The 20,059-nt window shown below is 39.0% G+C and overlaps 2 protein-coding genes and 1 long non-coding RNA gene across 8 annotated transcripts in view; 1 reads left to right on the forward strand and 2 right to left on the reverse strand.

Annotated features, from left to right (window-relative positions):
• LOC120441434 overlaps positions 1 to 4,528 on the reverse strand; it is a 19,901-nt gene extending 15,373 nt beyond the window's left edge. Inside the window, exons 1-2 of one of the 2 annotated variants that reach the window (XR_005614085.1) lie at positions 4,424 to 4,528; positions 2,074 to 2,138 (exon numbers count right to left, since the gene is read on the reverse strand). This is a non-coding gene — a long non-coding RNA (uncharacterized LOC120441434). Of the gene's footprint in view, positions 1 to 2,073; positions 2,139 to 3,012; positions 3,146 to 4,423 lie in introns of those variants that run through there. The other variant, XR_005614084.1, reaches the window with a different exon arrangement.
• Positions 4,523 to 16,954, forward strand: med24 (mediator complex subunit 24). Of its 3 annotated transcripts, none has more exons than XM_031739312.2 (26): positions 4,523 to 4,634; positions 4,865 to 4,995; positions 5,074 to 5,156; positions 5,274 to 5,312; positions 5,402 to 5,475; positions 5,729 to 5,952; positions 6,302 to 6,413; positions 6,527 to 6,677; positions 6,856 to 6,969; positions 7,242 to 7,295; positions 7,417 to 7,499; positions 7,912 to 7,998; positions 8,222 to 8,333; positions 8,593 to 8,735; positions 8,885 to 8,922; positions 9,033 to 9,115; positions 10,414 to 10,592; positions 10,927 to 11,026; positions 11,399 to 11,574; positions 11,728 to 11,992; positions 12,504 to 12,685; positions 12,774 to 12,867; positions 12,990 to 13,089; positions 13,963 to 14,043; positions 15,899 to 16,047; positions 16,639 to 16,954. In XM_031739312.2, exons 2-26 carry the CDS (start codon positions 4,866 to 4,868, stop codon positions 16,753 to 16,755), a joined length of 2,970 nt encoding a protein of 989 aa, XP_031595172.1. In that variant the 5' UTR covers positions 4,523 to 4,634; position 4,865; the 3' UTR covers positions 16,756 to 16,954. The 3 variants fall into 3 exon arrangements, with proteins under 3 accessions (XP_031595172.1, XP_039472399.1, XP_031595173.1); XM_039616465.1 differs by having other exon boundaries at positions 11,402 to 11,574; XM_031739313.2 differs by having other exon boundaries at positions 8,234 to 8,333.
• Positions 16,955 to 17,589: 635 nt separating this feature from the next.
• Positions 17,590 to 19,600, reverse strand: LOC116319922. Of its 3 annotated transcripts, none has more exons than XM_031739390.2 (5): positions 19,565 to 19,600; positions 18,868 to 19,040; positions 18,238 to 18,345; positions 17,998 to 18,144; positions 17,590 to 17,897 (listed from the first exon to the last, which is right to left on the reverse strand). In XM_031739390.2, exons 1-5 carry the CDS (start codon positions 19,578 to 19,580, stop codon positions 17,706 to 17,708), a joined length of 636 nt encoding a protein of 211 aa, XP_031595250.1. In that variant the 5' UTR covers positions 19,581 to 19,600; the 3' UTR covers positions 17,590 to 17,705. The 3 variants fall into 3 exon arrangements, with proteins under 3 accessions (XP_031595250.1, XP_039472400.1, XP_039472401.1); XM_039616466.1 differs by lacking the exon at positions 19,565 to 19,600 and adding an exon at positions 19,414 to 19,514; XM_039616467.1 differs by lacking the exon at positions 19,565 to 19,600 and adding an exon at positions 19,410 to 19,496.
• Between the last annotated feature and the right edge of the window lie 459 nt (positions 19,601 to 20,059).

The following is a 20,059-nucleotide window of genomic DNA, read 5'->3' on the forward strand; positions in this document are numbered from 1 at the left end:
ACTGAGAATGTTACTAGATGGAATTTAAGTAGTTCAAAGCTCATTGAATGCTGCAAAAAATGGTTAATATAACGTTATATAAAAACAGACAAAGATTTAATATGATAGCAGCAACATAATCTAGAGGCAGATATTACTATATTGAAGTGAGGTATAAATAAATATATCCTATAAAGACACGCAATGTATTTTTACAAGCAGACACTTCACAACAGTTTGTATGCCAAAGCAGTCTCTAGTCAGACAAATGAAAATAAAACCAGTTGAAAGCGCTGCTGAGTTGACAGTACAAACTGATCCTGAAGTGTGACTGGACTTTATCCAATTACTGAGATGTGTTTTGTAGTTGCCCAAATGGAAGAGACACAACAGCCTTATCCTACAACCCATCCTTGTCATCCTGTGTAAAAAGCCCACGGCTATAAGCCGTGCACCAGTAGACATTAAAAGACCTCATAGATTAAAAAGAATAATGAATGCAAGTGCCATACCTAACTACAGTCTAAAATTATTGTTTAAAATATTGAAATTTAAAATTTTTGCTATCTACAGGTATCTTGTTAGTGCTACAGTCATCAGTTGCATGTTGTAGTTCCAAGTTTTTTTTTTCTTAAAGCGTGGGATATTTTACTGATATTTTGTGCTCTTTGTCTGTTCTATAAATGCTGTAATACAAACACTAGAAATGGCAAAATTTTGAAATTCTCTATTATATCAAATGAGAAGTTTATTGTTTTCTTTTAGCAAAGTTATTCTCCTCAACTTCTCTATGCACACCAATACGACAATTCTAATATGGGTTAAAACCACTCAACACATTTAGGCTTTTAGACATGGTCAAGGCAGCCTGATGAAGTCTAAACTCAGGATCAGAATGGAGAGGAAAAGTGATTTTGGAGGTGGCATGGTTGTTGGTGCCAGACGGGCTTGTTTCAAAAACTGCTCATTTGCTTGGATTTTCCCACACAACCATCTGTAGGGCTCACAGAAAATGGTATGAAAAGAGAAAATATCAAGAGAGCAAAATTTCTCTGGTTGAAAATGTCTTATTTATGTCAGAGATCAGAGGATGGGCAGACTGGATGGCAATAGCAACTCAAACAATCACTTGTTAAATCCAAGGTTTGCAGAACAGCACCTCTTGTACAGCAAACTGAATCTTGAAGCAGATGGGCTACAGAGGCACTCCTGTCAGCTAAAAACAGGAAACTGAGGCTAAAAAAACTGGGCAATGATTGGAAAAACATTGCCTAGTCTAATGAGTTTCCATTTCTGCAGCAACATTCAAATTCTAGACTCAGAATTTGACATAAACAGCATGAAAGCGTGAATCCCTCCTGCCTTGTGTCAATGATTTAGTCTGGAGGTAATATAATGGTGTGGGGAATACTTTTACTTTTACCAACAAAGCGTCATTTAAGACACCACCAGAGTGTTGTTCCTGACCATGTTGGTCCATTTATGACCACAGTGTACCCATCTTCTGATGGCTGCTTGCTTCCAGCAGGATAACACACCATGTCACAAAGCTCAGATAATCTCAAACTGCTTTCTTGAGCATCACAATGACTTCACTGTCCTCAAATGGACTCCACAGTCACCAGATCTCAGTATAACACAGCATGAAGCTCTCATGTCAGTATGGACCAAAATCCCCAAGGAATGTTCACCTTGTTAAATCTATGCCATGAAGAATTAAGGCAGTTCTGGAGGCAAAGTGGTTTCAACCCACAACTAACAAGGTGTAACTAATGAAGTGGAAGTTGAGTGTTTAGTGCATATTAATTTGTTATAGTGTTATTTACTGCAACTGTGCTTTTCCTATGTACATTGTTTGCATTACAAGAGTGGGTCAGCAAATTTAGAAAGCCTCCCCATACACGTTATTCCCAAAGTCGGTTGCCATGGCTTTAACAGCTTTAACCAGATGTTCATGTCTCTTACTTTATTGTTCACCTATGTTAAAGCTGCTGTTTCTACATCACCCTCCAGAAAGACTTTCATTTTGAGTTCAAACCTGAGAGAAAGAAGCTGTATGCAACATTAAACGTACTGACACATTATGTGCCTTACCTTCTCTTGGTTACAGTAGTTGCCTCTAGTCTATCCTGATTCATGAAGCAACATCACTGGACAACCTGAGGGGACAGGAGAGGGCCACTCTCATTTCCTGGTTCTGAACCCTTGGTAATTATCTTGGTGTGCCCAGAGGCCCCAGGAGAGAATGAATGACAGTAATGTTGTGTTTTTAAAAAAAAAAACAGAATAGAGAAGTATAACAGATATAAAGATCTAATAGAAACACATGCTATGAAATATCACATTTATTTAGTTCTGCTCTTTCATAGGGATCATTATCTCCTGCCTCTCTGTGCACCCCATACAGGTGGATGATTATGGGTTATTAAGCAATTGGCCCTAATGGATTTAATAAATTGATTACACAAAACACAACGCAACACATAATCCACATAGTTTCATTGTTAATTGCTGGTGTTTGGAGATAGTAGCTTGTGTTTATCTCATTATTATGTAGCTGAAAGGTATTGGTGGTGTTGAGAGAATTAAAAAAAAATTAGTTTGAAGAAATAATAAGCATCTGAAAATAATACTTCTACAAACTATGGGCCATTTTCAAAATTAGATAAGTTGTCAATACAGGGTTCTTTCATAGTGAAAGTATCTACATCCAGGTAATCCTGAGAGACTTTGAGCACCACAAACTAAAAACTAGTGAGTCCCATTATAATGGGATTACTCAATAGCTTACATAGAAGAAAAATAAGAGTCAGCAAAACTGGGTCTGTCCCGGCAGTGAAGTCATGAGAACAGACACAGAGCTGTGACTTCAGTCTCTCCGGTCTCCCCAGGGGTAGACTCAGATCTCTCAGTACCCTCCACTAATGCAGCTCTCCACTATGTAGAAGGCAAAGGGGATAAGATCACTCCGCCCAAATTCACCGCTGCACACACACACCTCACAACTTCATAATCTCTCCAACCCTCACCTACCAAGACAACGCCAGGACGCATGGATCATCTCTTGCTGGCTGGCACAGGGCCGTCCCAGGACACAGACTTCGCTCTATCAGGACACCGTCTCCAGTGTCAGGCAGAATGAGGGTCTTTGTAGTCATAAACTCAATACAGGATATTCCCTAACAGAAGTGGTTGGGTGGTTTTGATATAGAGAACAGTATCCCTTTTAGCAAGAAACACAACTGAGTTCAAAAGTTAAAAGGAGAAAGAGAAACTCCTGCCTGAGTAGAATTTTTTTAAATACCAGTGCCACTTTCAGCATTGTTCTGAATATATTTTCTTCTTGAGCATGTGCTTTGTGAATAAACAGATTTGTTTATTTATTTAAATCTAAATAAAGGAGCCATTTCCACATTTGCACATAGTTTATTTCACCCCTGTTTCTTTCAGGTTTTATAAGAGTGTGAACTGTTGTAAAGACACATGTCCTGTTTTGCTTTTTTTCCACCTCAACATTCTGACATAATAAACAAAATCCTGCTGAAAGGGACTGGACTGGAACACACAAAAGAGCTACACCGAGGTAGTGAATCACACAGCTGAATGAGGTGGTTATGTAAGACAACAATGCATTTCACTGTATGCATGGATGAAATAATCAAACAAAATAAATTCAACTTAGTTATATCAGGTATAACTTATGTCATCACTTTACAGCTAACAGTACAAGAAAAATTAGGTTAATGTGGAAACAAATGACACCAGTTGTTATTAAGTTAAGCGCCTGTTTAGTTTGTACATATATATATATAGATATATGTATATATATCTATATATATATATATATATATATATATATATATATATATATATATATATAGATAGATAGATAGATATAGATAGATATAGATAGATATATATACATATAAGTGTATTAGAAAAACTTGTTCTAAAAACTAAAACTTCTAAAAATACCTAAAGTAAAAGCACTTACATAAGGATTAATTTCAGAATATCACCAATTCAATATTGTGTAAACAAGTTTAATATGGTAGTTGTAGCTAGTTTTAATTGGTCTTCATACTGCTGAGTAATCTAAACCTAGCTAAAATCTCCGATAAATAAGGTGGTGTATAGAGTCCTGTATTTGCCTCCAAAATTTAAAGGAGTAGAAACAAAAAGTTGCATAACACAAAAATACTAAGTCATGCCTCTGCAAGAACTATACTTTCCGTAATTTTCACTAACAAACAAAACAACACTGCAAACGGCTAACAAGACATCACAGTTGTCACGCTAAAATAGCTGTTTATATTAGAAAATTATTCAGTTCTTTGGTTTCATGTTTTACCCTTAACTGGAAGGCACAACAACAGTTTTGCTGCCTTCATTTCCTTATGTATAGAAAAAGGTATAAATTCTAAGGTCGAGCTTTGATTCTTACCTTTGTAAACAGCGACATCTGCTGCTAGTGGAGCGGAGCTCTGCCGGTATTCCCCTTCAACCAATCCGCGCGAAGAATACTGAAACGTCAGGAGGTTAACCAATGAACGGGTACGTCTTTCAAAACAAAAACGTCGATTCTTGCGTTGTGAAGCTGGGGTCCTATAAACAAATGTATTTTAGCGTAAGCTTCTAAAAACTCAAAGCGTCAGGTAGGTATCAGATTTAGCACCCTTTTGTAGACTCGTTTTGGTGTTAATTTATTGTGAAAACTGTTTGTTTTCGGCATCAGACAGGAGAAGTTTTCTTTAACTATTTCATTAGCAAATAGCATAAGCTAACGTAGCTAGGGAATAGTATAAAATAAGCTTGAGTGTTACAGCGTAAAAACAAACAGTGACTGAATTGTGGCCATTTTTATTGATGTTTTTTCCCCCGCCAGGATGAAGATGGTCAATTTGAAGCAAGCCATTCTGCAGGCTTGGAAAGATCGTTGGAGTGATTACCAGTGGGCCATCAACATCAAGAAAAACTTCCCAAAGGGAGCAACATGGGACTATCTCAACCTTGCAGGTTGGTAGTAGTCTGTTTAAGTATACCGGTTCTTGTGTTTTCTAAAGTTGCTCTAACTGTTCCTTGTATATAATTCAGAGGCGTTGATGGAGCAGGCGATGATTGGACCATCCCCTAACCCACTCATCTTGTCTTATCTCAAATATGCCATAAGTTCACAGGTGAGATAAAGCACTGTTGTATTTTAAAAAAGCAAATGAAAACGTGTGAAACTGAGAAGATTCTCTAACCTTGTTGGTTGTTTTGCATGTTGCGATTTGTCTCCTCTCTTGCCATAGATGGTGTCTTATTCCAGTGTGCTTATGGCTATCAGCAAGGTAGTTTTCTGCATGACAATACTCAATGCAAAATTATTTTTACTGTAAGAAAATATTAATGATCTTAATACTTGTCTTTTCTGTGACAGTTTGATGATTTTTCCCGGGAGCTCTGCGTCAAGTCACTGTTAGAAATAATGGACATGTTCTGCCATCGCCTTAGGTATGTTAAGTGTTTCTAATGTATCTGCATTAATCTAATTCATGTCTTTTAAAATTCTGATTGATGCAGAAATGTTTTATTAGAACCAAGGTATGCAGAAGAGCATCTCTAAATGCACAACACATCAAACAACACAACAAACCATGAAGCGGATGAGATCCAGCCCTGTACTAGCAAGGTGTACCTAATAAAGGGACCAGTGAGTGTGCATCTTGCTTAAAATGTCACTGCTTCTTGTCTCTTATTGATCCAGCTGTCACGGAAAAGCAGAGGAATGCATCGGGCTTTGTCGGGCTCTGCTGGCAGTGGTAGTGTGGCTGGTGCAGGGCTGTGCGTGGTACTGTGAGAAGCTCAGAGAACTGGGTCCATCAGCCAGCACAGAGACCAGTCTTGGAGCCTGCCAGGAAAGGCTCCAGAGTTTGATGAACAGCACCAAGAACAGAGCTTTAGTCCACATTGCCCGATTGGAGGACCAAGGTATATAAGTGTGTGTGGGTATTTGTTTACACATAGGGTTGTGCTCAGTGAAGTCTGGCTGAGATCTGCTGATGTATCAGTACGTCTATATAGTGTGTAAATTACCTGAGGCTCTATTAACATGCTCTCAAAGTTTGTTGGCAGTTTATTTGCCTTTTAATATTAAGTCATTCTAAGACAAACACCTGCATGGGATCTGCATGGGATCTGGCAGTTGTCGAAATTATTGCCAGTGAGCCAAAATGTCACTTAAGCTAAAACTGTCATTTTTGGCCAAATCTTTAAAGTGTGTTTTTGTGCCGATCGTGGCATCTAAACACTGTTTCTGCTGCTGCTTTTCCTCCAACAGGTTCCTGGAGCAATGTAGAGCAAGCTGTGCTTAATTTGACAGATGGTCTTAGTAGTGTGACTAACTCAACGCTGCATACTAAATTACAGGAGAGCTTGTCACTAGTAAAAAGGTGAGGCTGACACATTAATACAGAGCAAATGATCCTCCTAAGCTTTAATTTGACAATAGTTTCAAGCCTCCCATCTGACTTCTTTGTGCCGATTTCTCCACTCTCTTCTTCAGTATTCCCCTGATGCTGTCTGAGCAGAGTGACCCTCCAGTTCATGCCTCCTTTCCATCAGTTCATGCCTTCATCATGCTGGAAGGGACTATGAATTTGACAGGAGAGATACAGCCGCTGGTGGAGCAGTTAATGATGATCAAACGAATGCAGGTGAACATTAAGCTGTGAAAAAAATCAAACAGTAAAAATTTAGACTGACAGATTTTATAGGACAAAGGAATTTCATTACACACAAAAAAGAAACATTTCAGCTTATGGCCAAAATATTACACAGCCTTTCCTGGTGAGGTTTTGTGTGATGTAAATGGAGTGTTTCTGTTCCCATCAGCGAATTCCTGCTCCCCTTTTTGTCCTGGAGATATGGAAAGCTTGCTTCACTGGCCTCATTGAGTCACCAGAGGGCACAGAAGAGCTTAAATGGACTGCCTTTACGTTCCTTAAGGTAAGATCTACTTCAAAGAAGAAAACTTGGTCCTCTGTTGTCTTTTTCTCTGCCTTTTGCTGCCTTTACTTGCTGTTTATATCATTAACTGCTTCCTTGACTCTGTTTGTTGTGGATTTTTAGTTTAGAGAAGGAATAGTGTGCCAAATTTTGTGCAGTGATTTTATAAATCTCCCCTCTGAGCTGTCTGCATGAAACTAATTTGGTAGAAATATTACTGTCTACACTCCACAGAAATCAGATGAAATTAACTTGTGATTTCTTCATCTCAGATCCCACAAGTTCTACTCCGACTAAAGAAATATCCTCAGAGTGACAAAGGACAGGTAAAGTAAATGCCTGACTGATCTTTGTATTGTAAGTTAACACCCAGATATTGAGCGCTGTGTGTGTAATGTCATAAACTGTCTTTGTCACTTTCAAATGTGCAAACGTTGCATTTCCCAGGATTTCATGGAGGATGTGAACATAGCATTTCAGTATTTACTTAAGCTTACGCCACTCCTGGACAAAGCAGATCAGCGATGCAAGTAAGTGCTCGTAAATGTCACTGGAGATGCCCCTGATCTCAAAATAAGATTATATACATAAGAAAAGCAGTTATAGCTACTAAGCCTGGTTCTGCCATAGGCTTCTTCCTGTTAAATGGGAGTTTTTCCTTCCCACTGTCGCCAAGTGCTTGCTCATAGGGGGTCATCTGATCATTTGGGTTTCTGTGTATTACTGCATTACCTTATAATAAAAAGTACCGTGAGACGACTGTTTTTGTGATTTGGCACTATATAATTGAGTTGAATTGTTTAAAGCGTCTATCGTTAGAATTATTATCTATTTTCCATTTACCATCTTTTATTCTAATAATAGTATAGCTGTTTATGTTTGCCTGTATATACCAAGTTCAACAATGCTTCCAATTTTTTTTCCTTTTGCTTCTTTACGTAGCTGTGATTGCCTTGGAATGCTCCTGACAGAGTGTAATAAACTGGGGCTGCTGTCGGATTCAAATACGCTTACCCTCACTTCAAAGCGGTATGGGTTTCTCTGCTATCAGAACACATGCAATTGTGGATATTTTAGGAGAAAGATTGCCTGTATTTCTTTTTTTAATTTTTTTAATTTTTTAATCATATTGATGAGAAATGAGAATGGAATTTTATCCACTGTATTCATGTCATTTCCCCCAACTCCTCCATCCTATCTCCATCCTCTTCCCGTCCCTTTATATCCTTCTCCCCCTGCAAATTTGATTCAGGACCGAGGACAGGGAGTTCGCCCCCAGGCTAAAGACTGCAGAAAATGCTAACATCCAGCCTAACCCAGGCCTCATCCTGAGGGCCGAGCCCACTGTTACCAATATTCTCAAGGTAGCACCCCATAACCATGTTTGAATCGTGCATGTTTTTAATTAATATATATCAAAATGCAGATGTAGTGTTGGCATTGACAGAAGTGCCAAAGAAGCTTCGGAGAATCATGTATATGATTGTAAAAGTGATCCACAACCAATGAAACCTAATGTCTGAAAATATCAGAATCAATGTGTTTTAAAGGTCACAACATTACAACAGGTTAGTGTTTAAAAAAAAAAAAAATGAGTATAAGTTTTCCATCTTTGTTCATTAGACAGTAGATGCAGACCACTCTAAGTCTCCTGAGGGTCTGCTCGGTGTTCTTGGCCACATGTTGTCTGGGAAGAGCCTGGATCTGCTCCTGGCTGCAGCAGCAGCCACTGGGAAACTCAAATCCTTTGCCCGGAAGTTCATTAAGTGAGTCAATTACGCTTTTCAACTTTTAGTAACAAGAACTTTGTAAGACTGGCAATTTTCAAGTGTTGGGAGATTATGTGCAACGTCATCTTGAACATGAAGTTTTCGTGTGTTACTGTGTAATGTTTTATCCCCCTGTTTTGTTCCAGGCTTAATGAGTTTCCCAAGCACATCAGCGGGGAAGGATGTGAGTTCAAATACAAGAGTGACATGTTCCGAATAGGGAATTTCTTCTTTCGTTCACATGATCTTTCAGTGGGATACTAACACTGTGGATGTTCTCCTCCTTTCCATCAGCCAAGTCTGCGTCTGTACGGGCCCTGCTCTTCGACATCTCCTTCCTCATGCTCTGCCACGTGGTGCAGACGTATGGATCTGAGGTTAGTTCAGTTTGACAAAGTTCAAGTGCACAGTGCCTTTTGTGGATGTTGCAGTAAGACTGCCTGCCCCTTCAGTTTAAGGCTACAAGGTGTCCAGAGAGGGCTGTGGATAAGTCGTCTAACATTATCTAAACAAACTCTCCTCTTGCAAAATATTCTAATTTTTTTTAAAATCCTTATTATCATTATTATTATTATTATTATTTCATTATCAACGTAATTTAGTCACAACAAATGCCTTTTTACACTAATTATAGTGAGAGTAATACAAAGGTATAGTAGAAAAGTGTGTGTGTGTGTGTGTGTGTGTGTGTGTGTGTGTGTGTGTGAGAGAGAGAGAGAGAGATGTTAGAGAGGAGACAATAATCAGAAAGAAAAAAAGAAAAATGTGCATTCTTGTGAACCGTTGCCCCAAGGGCCCCACCAAGGAGCGCTCCACTAGTGTTAGATCACAGAAGGGAGGGATACCATGGGCTCTAGAGCAGGGGTGTCAAACATAAGGCCCGGGAGCCCAAAACAGCCCAGGAATGGCTTTATTGCAGCTCGCTGGACGGCTTTGGAAAATGTAACAGAGGACTTTTTGTTTTCACAAGTTTTAAAACTTTTACTACTGATAGACATCGCCCATCGTCATTCGTACTGCACCGGTATAATTAGGTAATAGATGTGTATGAAATGTTTTTTCACTGTATACTATAGAAATTACTTTATTTATATATAATTTTACAGTGACTCCACTGTTTAAAAAACAGTTTATGTGAATTAACAAAAGCTTTTATACTTACAGGGCAATAATTACACAGAGCTGCCAACAATTTCACTGATATTTTACACATCTCTTACAATTTAAGCCCAAAGAGTTAATTTAATTTAATTTAATTTTAGAATTTCTTTAATTTACAACTGCAACATTTCTTTATCTTGAAAAAATATTTTTTTTTAAAAGATAATTTGTCCTGTTTCTTCTATTAAGAGATCTCAGGAGTTAAATGTGTAGTTAAACTTCTTTATGCTAACAGAAAGGGGATTTCTCTGGTAGGCTGTATGCGGCCCTGCGATGAAAAAATGAGTTTTATGTCATTGAAAATTCAAGTCTTAACTATGTTATTTGTGGACAGACTTACTTTGCATCTGTAATAAGCAACAAGGCTTTTTTGCATATTACAGATATTGCATCTTTAAACCTATTCACTAGCGTTAAAAAGGGAGAAATATCTGGTACAGTGGTCACCTTAAAATAATAAACAATAGAGATAATGTCCTTTTGAGCAGACTGTGATCAGCTGACTTCTGTCCAGGTGATCCTGTCAGACCCCAGTCCTTCAGGAGAGACGCCCTTCTTCGAAACTTGGCTGCAGACATGTATGCCTGAAGAGGGCAAGACTCTGAACCCAGACCACCCCTGCTTCAGACCCGAGCCTGGGAAAGTGGAGAGCCTGGTAACCCTGCTGAACAACTCATCAGAGATGAAACTAGTGTGAGTTGAAAGCTAAAGTGAAATCAGTAAATGAATCATTTACAGTCAGTGCAGATGTTGCCTGACATTGCTGCGGTAATTAACTTTAGATCTTTTCTATAGATGGTGGCATACTCAACCCAGTCATGAAGTTGCTTAAGAGCCTGAACTTCATTTACATACCTGAATAACAATTACGATAAAAGTAAAAGAGCACAAAGTTTTTTACTGTACTGTATTTTTGCTTGACATAAATTTTGGTGATTTTAACTTGCACTTATTTAGTGTTTAGAAATGTCTTAAACGTGGCGAGCAATGCTCTGAATGTGGATTTTTTTCCCTAACCTTGTGACAGGCAGGTGAAATGGCATGAGATCTGCCTTAGCATTCCAGCAGCCATACTGGAAGTCTTGAATGCATGGGAGAATGGTGTGCTTTCTGTAGAGGCGGTCCAGGTTTGTCCAGCTTCACTATTTTTCCTTCCTGTGGGTAATAAAGATTTCTTGTGGTTTCCTCAGTATCTCATATGATTTTCAGGCTTCAACCGTTCCCACCCTTGTATTTCGTTGACTCATGACTTGACATTTTCCACTGAATATTTCGAGATTACTTGAGTAAAGAAAAGCTGTGAAAATGCGCATCATTATTGACGTCTAATAGGTGTAGCCAACTTGTCACTTCTTCCCTATTCCTTTCAACTTTGTTTTCTAATGCAAAGTGGGAGGATGCCCATTTTAGTCAGAATTCGACCGTCTTTAACCCTTCCTTCTCTTCATTCTGCTAATCACATCCTTCCTCTTTTCTGGGTGCTGCCACTGCGAACGTAGAAGATTACTGACAATATCAAGGGCAAAGTGTGCAGCATGGCCATCTGTGCGGTGGCATGGTTGGTAGCCCATGTCCGGATGCTGGGAAGGGATGAGAGGGAGAAGCCCCAGACTATGATCCGGCAGCTTGTAACGCCACTTTATGGGGAGAACACTCTGCAGTTTTACAATGAACGGTACAAAAGCATAAAGAGCACATCCACACCAGCACCCTCCGACTTTATATTTTACAAATTCTGAGAAATGTTTCTGTGCTCGATTCAGTTTGATTCACCGTCTCTCATTACCAGAGTTAAAAGTAACGTCATTTTCTTCCACAATCTCACCAGCGTGATCATTATGAGCTCCATCATGGAGCACATGTGCGCCGACGTCTTCCAACAGACGGGTGCCACTCTACGGTCCCCAGTGGAGGGCCAGGAGCCGATCCCCTACCGCAACCTGCTGCCACCCAAAGAACCCATCCATACGGCCCTCAGCAAACAGTTCCAAGCAGTGCTGCGTAAAGGCTGGGTGGACAGCCGAGCTCTGCATCTGTTCGAGAGTCTTCTCAACATGGGAGGTGTCTTCTGGTTCACTAACAATCTGGTCAAGGTACGGGGATAAAAGGTCTGATGGCTTATGCTGTGACCATCGGCAACACTAACACTAACATGAAGAATGTTTTCTTTATTGGTTTTCTTGATCTATTACAATTTTATTTGAGCAACCTTTATAGTTAAATGTTGAAATTTAAGCAGAAAAAGTGAGAGAAAAAAACATCGAGCCAGAAAGTGTCTGGCAAAGACGTTACTGAAACCAATGTGGTTACATTAGATAAAGAAAAGCATCGCATGCATTTATTTCCTTATAAAAAATTGATAAATATGTGACGTATTTATTTTAATTGTTTTTCACACAAACTTGTAGCTACCACTGTTTCTTTGCACGTCATTGACCTTAAATTCGCCTTAAATAGTTTTAGTAGGAACCCGTGTTGTCGGTTGTGCAAACATTTGTGCATAAAACACTGTTGACATTATTCCATTGCACTAATGTTCACTAATCTCAGTTTATTCAAATCAATGGCCGGTTTGTGAAAATATGAAACTGTTTCTTAACACAGGAACTGTTAAAGGAGACACGGCAGGAGTGGGCCAATCGAGTGGTGGAGTTACTCTACAGCATCTTCTGCTTGGACACCCAGCAGATCACCCTCACACTGCTGGGTACCATACTGCCCAATCTACTCACAGACTCCGCCCACTGGCGCAGCCTGGCAGACCCACCTGGAAAGGCACTGGCCAAGTAAGAGAAGCTTAATACCCTAAGGGCAGCAGTCGCTGTGGCGTTTTTGACTTCCGGTTTTGACTCTTGTCTCTGGATCTCCCCTCAGGCTGTCTGTGTGGTGCGCACTCAGCTCTTACTCCTCTCACCACAAAGGATCTTTCTCAGCTCGCCAGCGCAAAAGGCAGAGAGAAGATATTGAGGTAAAGAAGCTCTTTAAAAATAAAATTTTTAAAACTTGGTAAAATTAGGAGAACGTGTTTTCTGTAATAGGACATGTTTGAGTGTAAAAATACTGATATGATTCCTTTATTATTCCCTGCAGGACTACAACAGCCTCTTTCCCTTGGATGACACTCAACCATCTAAACTCATGCGGCTGCTCAGCTCCAACGAGGATGAACCTGTAGCCCTTTCCAGTCCAGGTTAGGCCCCTTTGTGCTTGGATTTTAATACACAGTTAAATGATAAAGCCTGTGGTTTTCACATGTCTGTCTGCTAGTCTGATCTGGGGATGATAATGGTGGTAATACCAGAGAGTTTCAGAACTGTTAGCAGCAAGTTACTTCTAGTAAGCACTTAATTTGCTTCGTAAACTGGTCTCCCTCCTCATTAATTATCTTTGAAATACATTGCCTGCCTGCAGGTTCTCACTTGAACGCTGCCATCCAGTGCTTCTTGCTTTGAGCGATGGTGCAGTTAGCATGCCCCCTTCATCCTGCTATTCACATGACTTAAAGTAATGAGCATTTATATTAACTGCTTTGGAAATTTTACACAGAAACCCCCACACAGGATGTCAAACTTCAGTGTGTTGCATGACTTAGGAAAAAAATGCTTTGATGTTAAGACTGAAAGTGACAGTGGTTTTCTGTACCACGTAAAGTCAATCATTTAGAAACTGTTCATCAACGCCGGATGCCTCACTTTATAGATTTAAAAAAAAAAATTATTATGAATTTAATATGTCTTTTAGCGCAAGGAGAAAGAAATGTATATTTTCCATGTTAAAAAAAATCTGAATTAATTTATTTTGTAAAAAAAACATAAAATCATCTTTTCATTTTTAGTATCATTGAAATGTCTTATTCCAGGAACAATGGATTATGATGTAAGATGGCAGTGGAAACCAACCGTCAACGGATCCTTAACTTCCTTTTTCACATTCTCTAGATTTTTAAGTGTTGTTTTTTTTTTTTTTTTTTTTTTTTAATAAAATTTCCTCGAATGACTAAATTAGCAGAACGAAAATGAAACTTGTCAACTCATCCATCACATCTTCCTTGTCTTCCGTACAGGAGACCGGTCTATGAGCAGCTCTCTATCTGCTTCACAGCTCCACACTGTCAACATGAGGGACCCCCTCAACCGAGTCCTGGGTGAGAACTTTACCAGCATCTCTCTACTCTCATCCCCATCTCTTTCTTAAATGTCAAAATGACGATGAACAAATTCAAGAAAAATCCTGAATTAACTAATCAGGAAAAAGATTTGATGTGAAACTGGAGAGACTGGTATGTTGCTGTGATTAAAACCACAAGATCTCCTATTCTGAAGGCCCAATGGGACCTCATCCAGCCCTTGAATATGTTTGCAAGGCCTAACACAGAGCTAAGACACTTATTATTTTCATGTAAAGTGAATTTTAGTGTGACGTTTTTTAATCAAAGTCACGCTAAAAGAAATGTCTGACATTACTGAGAATTATATTTTTCATATTTAAAGTTAGCAGGAATGCTATATGTTATATGAATGTGACTTTTTTTAAACTTTGCATGATTTTTTTTTAAAATATATTAGAAAGAACCTTTTTTTGCCTCTGCAAAACACCACAATAGATTTTAAACCAAAACGTTGTAATTAAAGTGCAAAATTTAAGCTTTCATTAAAGTGATTTAACAAAAGTATTACACCAACTGCTTAGGAATCACAACCGTTTTTATTCATAATGCCCATTTTATGAGGCTTGGAAATAATTGGATATTTACTGAAAAGCAGATTCATGACTAGGTGAGGCCTGTTTCCTCTTTATATCATGACACACTAAGCTGTTTATAATATCTGTAGTTGATTCCATATGTTGAACTTGTATTTGGTGTCTTTTCACTGGCGCTTTCATATTGAGGTCCAAAGAGATGCAAGCAGGGAAGACTTTCATTAGACTAACGGAAATCAAAATAAAACTTAGAGAGATGGTGAAAAAAAAAGCATGAAGTGGTCAAATCAGCAAAACCAAACAGTGTTAAAGACCACAGAAGAAAACGAAAGTGCATCATCACAGAATTATTTCCTTTAAGCATATAACCACGTCAAAAACACTCTTGAGGATGTAGGCGTATCATTTCAAGGTCTACCATCAAGAGACACCTTCGTCAATGGAAAATTTGTTGATGGTGTGACTGCTGATAGAAGTAACAGGATGAAGTGTTAAGTGCATGGGGCTGTGCTGTCTCTCAGAATCAGCCAAAGTCTGCAAAACTGATTAGTCAGCATTTCACGATGCAAACGGGTAATGACCCAAAGCATGCATCATTCCTAAATGTTTAATGCACTACTTGTGTTAAGCTCTTTAAATTCAAAGTGGAAGTCTCCTTTCCAGTCAAGTATTTCAGATTATTTGGCTGAAAATCCACCACAGTGGATTTTATAAAAAGGCACAAAAAAAGGGTTATCATCCAAACTTTCACGGGCCAAACGGTAAACATGACAATAGTTAAAATACCCCATCTGTCTAGGTTTCTGGGGTGGGACCACCTTGGGTTAGCTGCCTTCTGTGTATGCTCATTTAAATTAAGATCTGGGGAGAGTGGGGTTCCTAGGCTTTTTGTTATTCACTCAAAACTTTGTCAAGCAGTTTCTGCAGTGTGGCAGAGTGCGATATGCTGCTTTGGGAGACTGCTGTCATCAGGGAGTGCCATTACAACAAATGAAAGCGCTTGATCAGCAATAACATTGAGAAAGTTGATTCGGTTCATCTGGACGTAGCCTTTTTTGTTAGATGCTCTCCTGATGAACAGATTTCCTTACCTGGACGATTGAGCATGCATCAAAACATTTAGATGGGTGGTTCACGCCGGAGCATGCTAACACCCAGCCCAACAGTGCACTGCAGCAAAAGGAGGACTCATCTTGTCAGTGGTGTTGATATAGTAGTGTTGATATTGGGGATGATTTGATTTGGGATATAAAATAATTCAGCAGGATAGTACTTACCATCTGTTCTCTTCCTTTTAGCCAACCTTTTTCTCCTCATTTCCTCCATCCTTGGCTCAAAGATGGCTGGACCTCACACCCAGTTTGTGCAGAGCTTCATGGAGGAGTGTGTTGAGTGTCTGGAGCAGGGAAGCCGTGGGAGCATCCTGCAGTTCATGCCTTTTACAATGGTGAGTTATGAGCTGTAAGGGGAGAGGCCAGACAGGTGGAGATAAAGGAGGGAGAGGGATGACTGCTTCTTTAGATATTATCGGGAAGGGTTCAGGAATCCTGCTTACAAGTGTTCTACTGCCTTTAAAGACTGAGTGTTCTGATAAGATCAAGAGGGAATCTGAAGGTCATAGCACAGATGCTTCTTGCATTTGCAAGAGATATTAATACTCCTACAAGCTTCGAAATGTTAGGGTTGCCACATTTTCAAAACATGTGCAGAGTTTGAAATGGAGTAAAATGCCAAGAACAAACCAGAATTGATAACAGAAAGGAGAAAAAAATGAGTAACGGAGAAAACTTCGCTGATTTAGTGGAACATCTTTTTCTAGTTCTGAGAAAAAGTATTTCTTAATTCTTTTCTTTTGTTCTACTTACATTTTATCATGAGTGTCCCATAAAAACCAGATCAAGGGTCAGAAACACACCCACTCAAAAAGGAATGACAATTAGCCTTGAGCAACACATTAAAATTCTTAGTGTTTCTTGGGAAATGCCGCCTCTCAGAATAACAGTTAATTCTTTTTTTTTTTCTTTTTTTGCACATTTAGGTTTCCGAGTTGGTGAAGCTGCCCGCTCTGGCCAAACCTAAAGTTGTGCTCGCTATCACTGACCTGACTCTGCCGCTGGGGAGACGTGTAGCTGCCAAAGCCATCTCTGCTCTGTGAGGCTCGGCGTTAAATTTACCTCCGAAATAAATCGAGGCATTGCCGGATTTATCTTCTGTTGTTAGGCAACAAAAGCGCAGCAGAGGGCTGAAAACAGTCTGCAAGAGCTCTGGACTCACATTGTTTTGATATTCTTTTATATTTTTTGTTTTCACACTTGTAAATAATTTTGGAATAAATAAAGAAATCAGACAGAAAATCTTTTTTTTTTTTGTGCTTGCCTGTGTTTATTGGTTGCATTTGTTTTGTGAGTTTTTGTAACACGTCATGGTGTTATGGCACCTCTGTGTTTTTTGAGTTTCGGTAACATGACGTGTGGCCGCTGTCGTTGTTGTCCCTTGACTCAGAATGATCACATGCTAGCCAGCCCAACACATGACACCATACACAAGGCACTGTGGGTCATCTCTTGTCACAGTCATACACCGCTTGCAACACTTCTTAAAGGACATCCGTCTGGTTCAGTAGCGGAAATAATGACAGCAAAGTCCTTATTTCACTCTTTGTTGCACTTCTCTATTACAGTAGTAACTTCACTGGAAGTTTGGGTTTCATTTTATTGTTTTGTATAATTATGCATGTTAGTTCACAAAGAGGTACAAATGTTTTTCAGAAAAAAATGGTTTTTTAATTAAAAAATAAGAAAATACAGACATTATTATTATTGTCATTATTATTATTATTATTATTATTATTATTATCGTTGTTATAATTTAAATAAAAATTATACAAAAATATTCTGCTGTTGGCAATACGTTAATGTACTGCTTTACAGAGCATTAGTCACTTGTGTTAACATTTCCTTAAACTGTGGAAATAAATAGTCCAGTCCAGTTCTGTTAATAAATATATAAATATGAAATGCAAATACAAAAATAAATAACGCTTTCACAGATCAATAAATACCATAACGTACATTTTGGGCAAAAGCAAAGTATGACACTTTTTGGTTAGGACTCTGTGTCCACCTCTGTGCTGCGGTCCAGAGTCCTGAGGAAGCGGACCAGGTCCTGAATGTAGGACTGGAGATCCACTAGAGTCAGGTGTGCTGCCACCTGAAATTCGTATTCTGCTGGTAGATTTAAGGACACGGAGGGTTTGGTGGGGTGGGGTGAACCTTGTGGCTGGACAATTTTTAGCATCTAAAAAAGCAAAACAAGGAAAATGATTTTAAGCATTGAGAAGATGCAACATGCAAAAACTATTTGTCAGACTGGCTGTAATTTAGAAACATTCTCCTACCTCTTTGATCTGAATGGCGAGGTCTTTTACATCAGCCATTAGCCCGGTGACTTTATCTTTGTTTGCCAGCCTATGGTAGTTTCCGAGGGAGCCCAGCAAGGCCCGGTACAGCTGCAGACCCTCATAGAGCTGTCTCAAACTGTCCTCCTTATGGAAGGGAGAGAAAAAAATAAACTGGTCATCATGTCTGCTTATAGACTCTCAAAGCATGATGACAGTTCACTCTCAAAGAATGCTTACCAAAGTGACGTTTTCTGACGGGGCTTTGATATGAGGAGCAGAGGGGATGCCAATCCCGGACCTCATGATCTCAAACCGCGTATTATCTGTGGAGTTGAGCTGCACAGTCTACGATAAAAGAAATAACATCAAATTGTTAAGGATGTATAGCAGCGAGGAATTCCAAAGTAAACACGAGTTGGGATTTTTTGGGGGGGCAGTGAAGGCAGCAGTCAGATCGTTAAGTTAAAGCACTAAAATGTCACATCCTAAAAACTAGACCAGAAATATTTGTCCTGTGTTCTTACAAGATGCTGAGTCATTAGGAGACTTTTATTTGTGGTTTCAGAAATACTCAAGTAAAATCCAGCTGTGTAAAAAAAAACAAAAAAACAAAAAAAACATGCCAGATGTTGATAACTCAGTTGCCTGTCATCTAAAAACAAAAAAAGGCGATTGACAGACATGTGCTGCTTCTTTTCCAGAGACTGTTCATATCAGTCATAACAGCTACATAAGCGCATTTCAGATACAAACGCCGCTGACAGGCTCGATCGTGCAGGCTCCTTACGCTGACAGCACATTATCAAACACAAGTCATGACGCAGAAGCTTTAAAGAAACCAGGCAAAACTGCATTAGTGTGTCTCACCTCCGTCTTAATGCAGGATTTGTGTGTTTCGGGGATAGAGAGAAGGATCTTCTCTGTTAACAGCTTGCATTTCTGTACAATCTCTTGAAATTCCGGACCTTCAACAAGTGCGCTTCTTTCCGGCAGAGGTGCGCTGAAGGCGAACGTGGCCATGTAGCAAGAAATGGCGAAAACTGCAAAAAAGAGAAGCAAACAAAACAAAAATTAAAAAAAACAAGAAGCTCAAGGCATCAGCGGCGTAGCATTGAAACAACCCCCGTTATTCATCCAGTATGCTGTGTGGAGGCAGAGGAGAACAAAAGGCAGAACAAAGCCTCCTCTCAACCGGTCCTCTCTGCTGCAGATTTGGGCATGTCCCCCCTTGGGGCTAAATATGTGCAGCAGTTGAGAACAGCCTGTGTAATGTGAAGCCTGAGCCAAAAGTAACTGCAGTAGATCAGCATGGTGGAAAAGAAAAGCAGATGTTTTAAAAAGCACCAGATGTTAACACAGAATAAAAGCCCTATTAATGAATCAAAACATCTGGTGCTTCTAAAACAAACCTGCCTTTCTATCAGTCAGAGATGTCTGCTAGTCCAAAGGCTGATCCTTTGAATTTTCTTGTAGCTTCCTACACTCTACAGAGTGCTTTCGCTCTCTGGGGACGATCAGCAGAGAGGAGAAATCAGTAATTTGTAAGGATTGCCTCACTACTCACCAATCAGAATGTGCATGGCCTCTGCTAGGGAATGCCTTTAAGGTATTGACCTCTAGTGAACACCATCAATTTATGGCAGGCTTATATATGTCAAGCTGGACTGTGTGGAGGAAATTCCCCCAATTACTCATCTGATGGTGTTTCGATTAAAAATATACACGTTTGCACTTTAAAAAAACAAACAAAAAAAACTTCAAATACAAATTATTGGCCCCAATAAATGAGTAGAAATTTAATCAAGCTCACATTAAAAGTATGGCTTGTTTTTTTTTAGCATTAAAAATGAAAAAAAAAAAAAAAACCTCATTCAATAAAAGTAATGAAACAGGTTAAATTGATGGACCTGAAATTTACTACTACTACTACTAATAATAATAATAATATTATTATTATTATTATTATTATTAACAATACTACTACTAATAAATTTGGGGAGAAATAGGAGCAAAATAAAACAAAAAATAAATAAATAAAACACTTGTTTTAAAAAATATG

Source organism: Oreochromis aureus, linkage group 8 (assembly GCF_013358895.1).
Source record: "Oreochromis aureus strain Israel breed Guangdong linkage group 8, ZZ_aureus, whole genome shotgun sequence".
Lineage (NCBI taxonomy): Eukaryota > Metazoa > Chordata > Actinopteri > Cichliformes > Cichlidae > Oreochromis > Oreochromis aureus.

Excerpts from the sequence above, each read along its gene's own strand:
- med24 (XM_031739312.2), top strand. The coding sequence starts at position 4,866 with ATGAAGATGGTCAATTTGAAGCAAGCCATTCTGCAGGCTTGGAAAGAT. Across the intron at positions 5,157-5,273 it reads AATATGCCATAAGTTCACAG|ATGGTGTCTTATTCCAGTGT; the intron begins GTGAGATAAAGC and ends CTCTTGCCATAG. Across the intron at positions 5,313-5,401 it reads TGCTTATGGCTATCAGCAAG|TTTGATGATTTTTCCCGGGA; the intron begins GTAGTTTTCTGC and ends TTTCTGTGACAG.
- LOC116319922 (XM_031739390.2), bottom strand. Across the intron at positions 18,346-18,867 it reads AATCCTGCATTAAGACGGAG|ACTGTGCAGCTCAACTCCAC; the intron begins GTGAGACACACT and ends CTTTTATCGTAG. Across the intron at positions 17,898-17,997 it reads TCGCCATTCAGATCAAAGAG|ATGCTAAAAATTGTCCAGCC; the intron begins GTAGGAGAATGT and ends TTGCTTTTTTAG.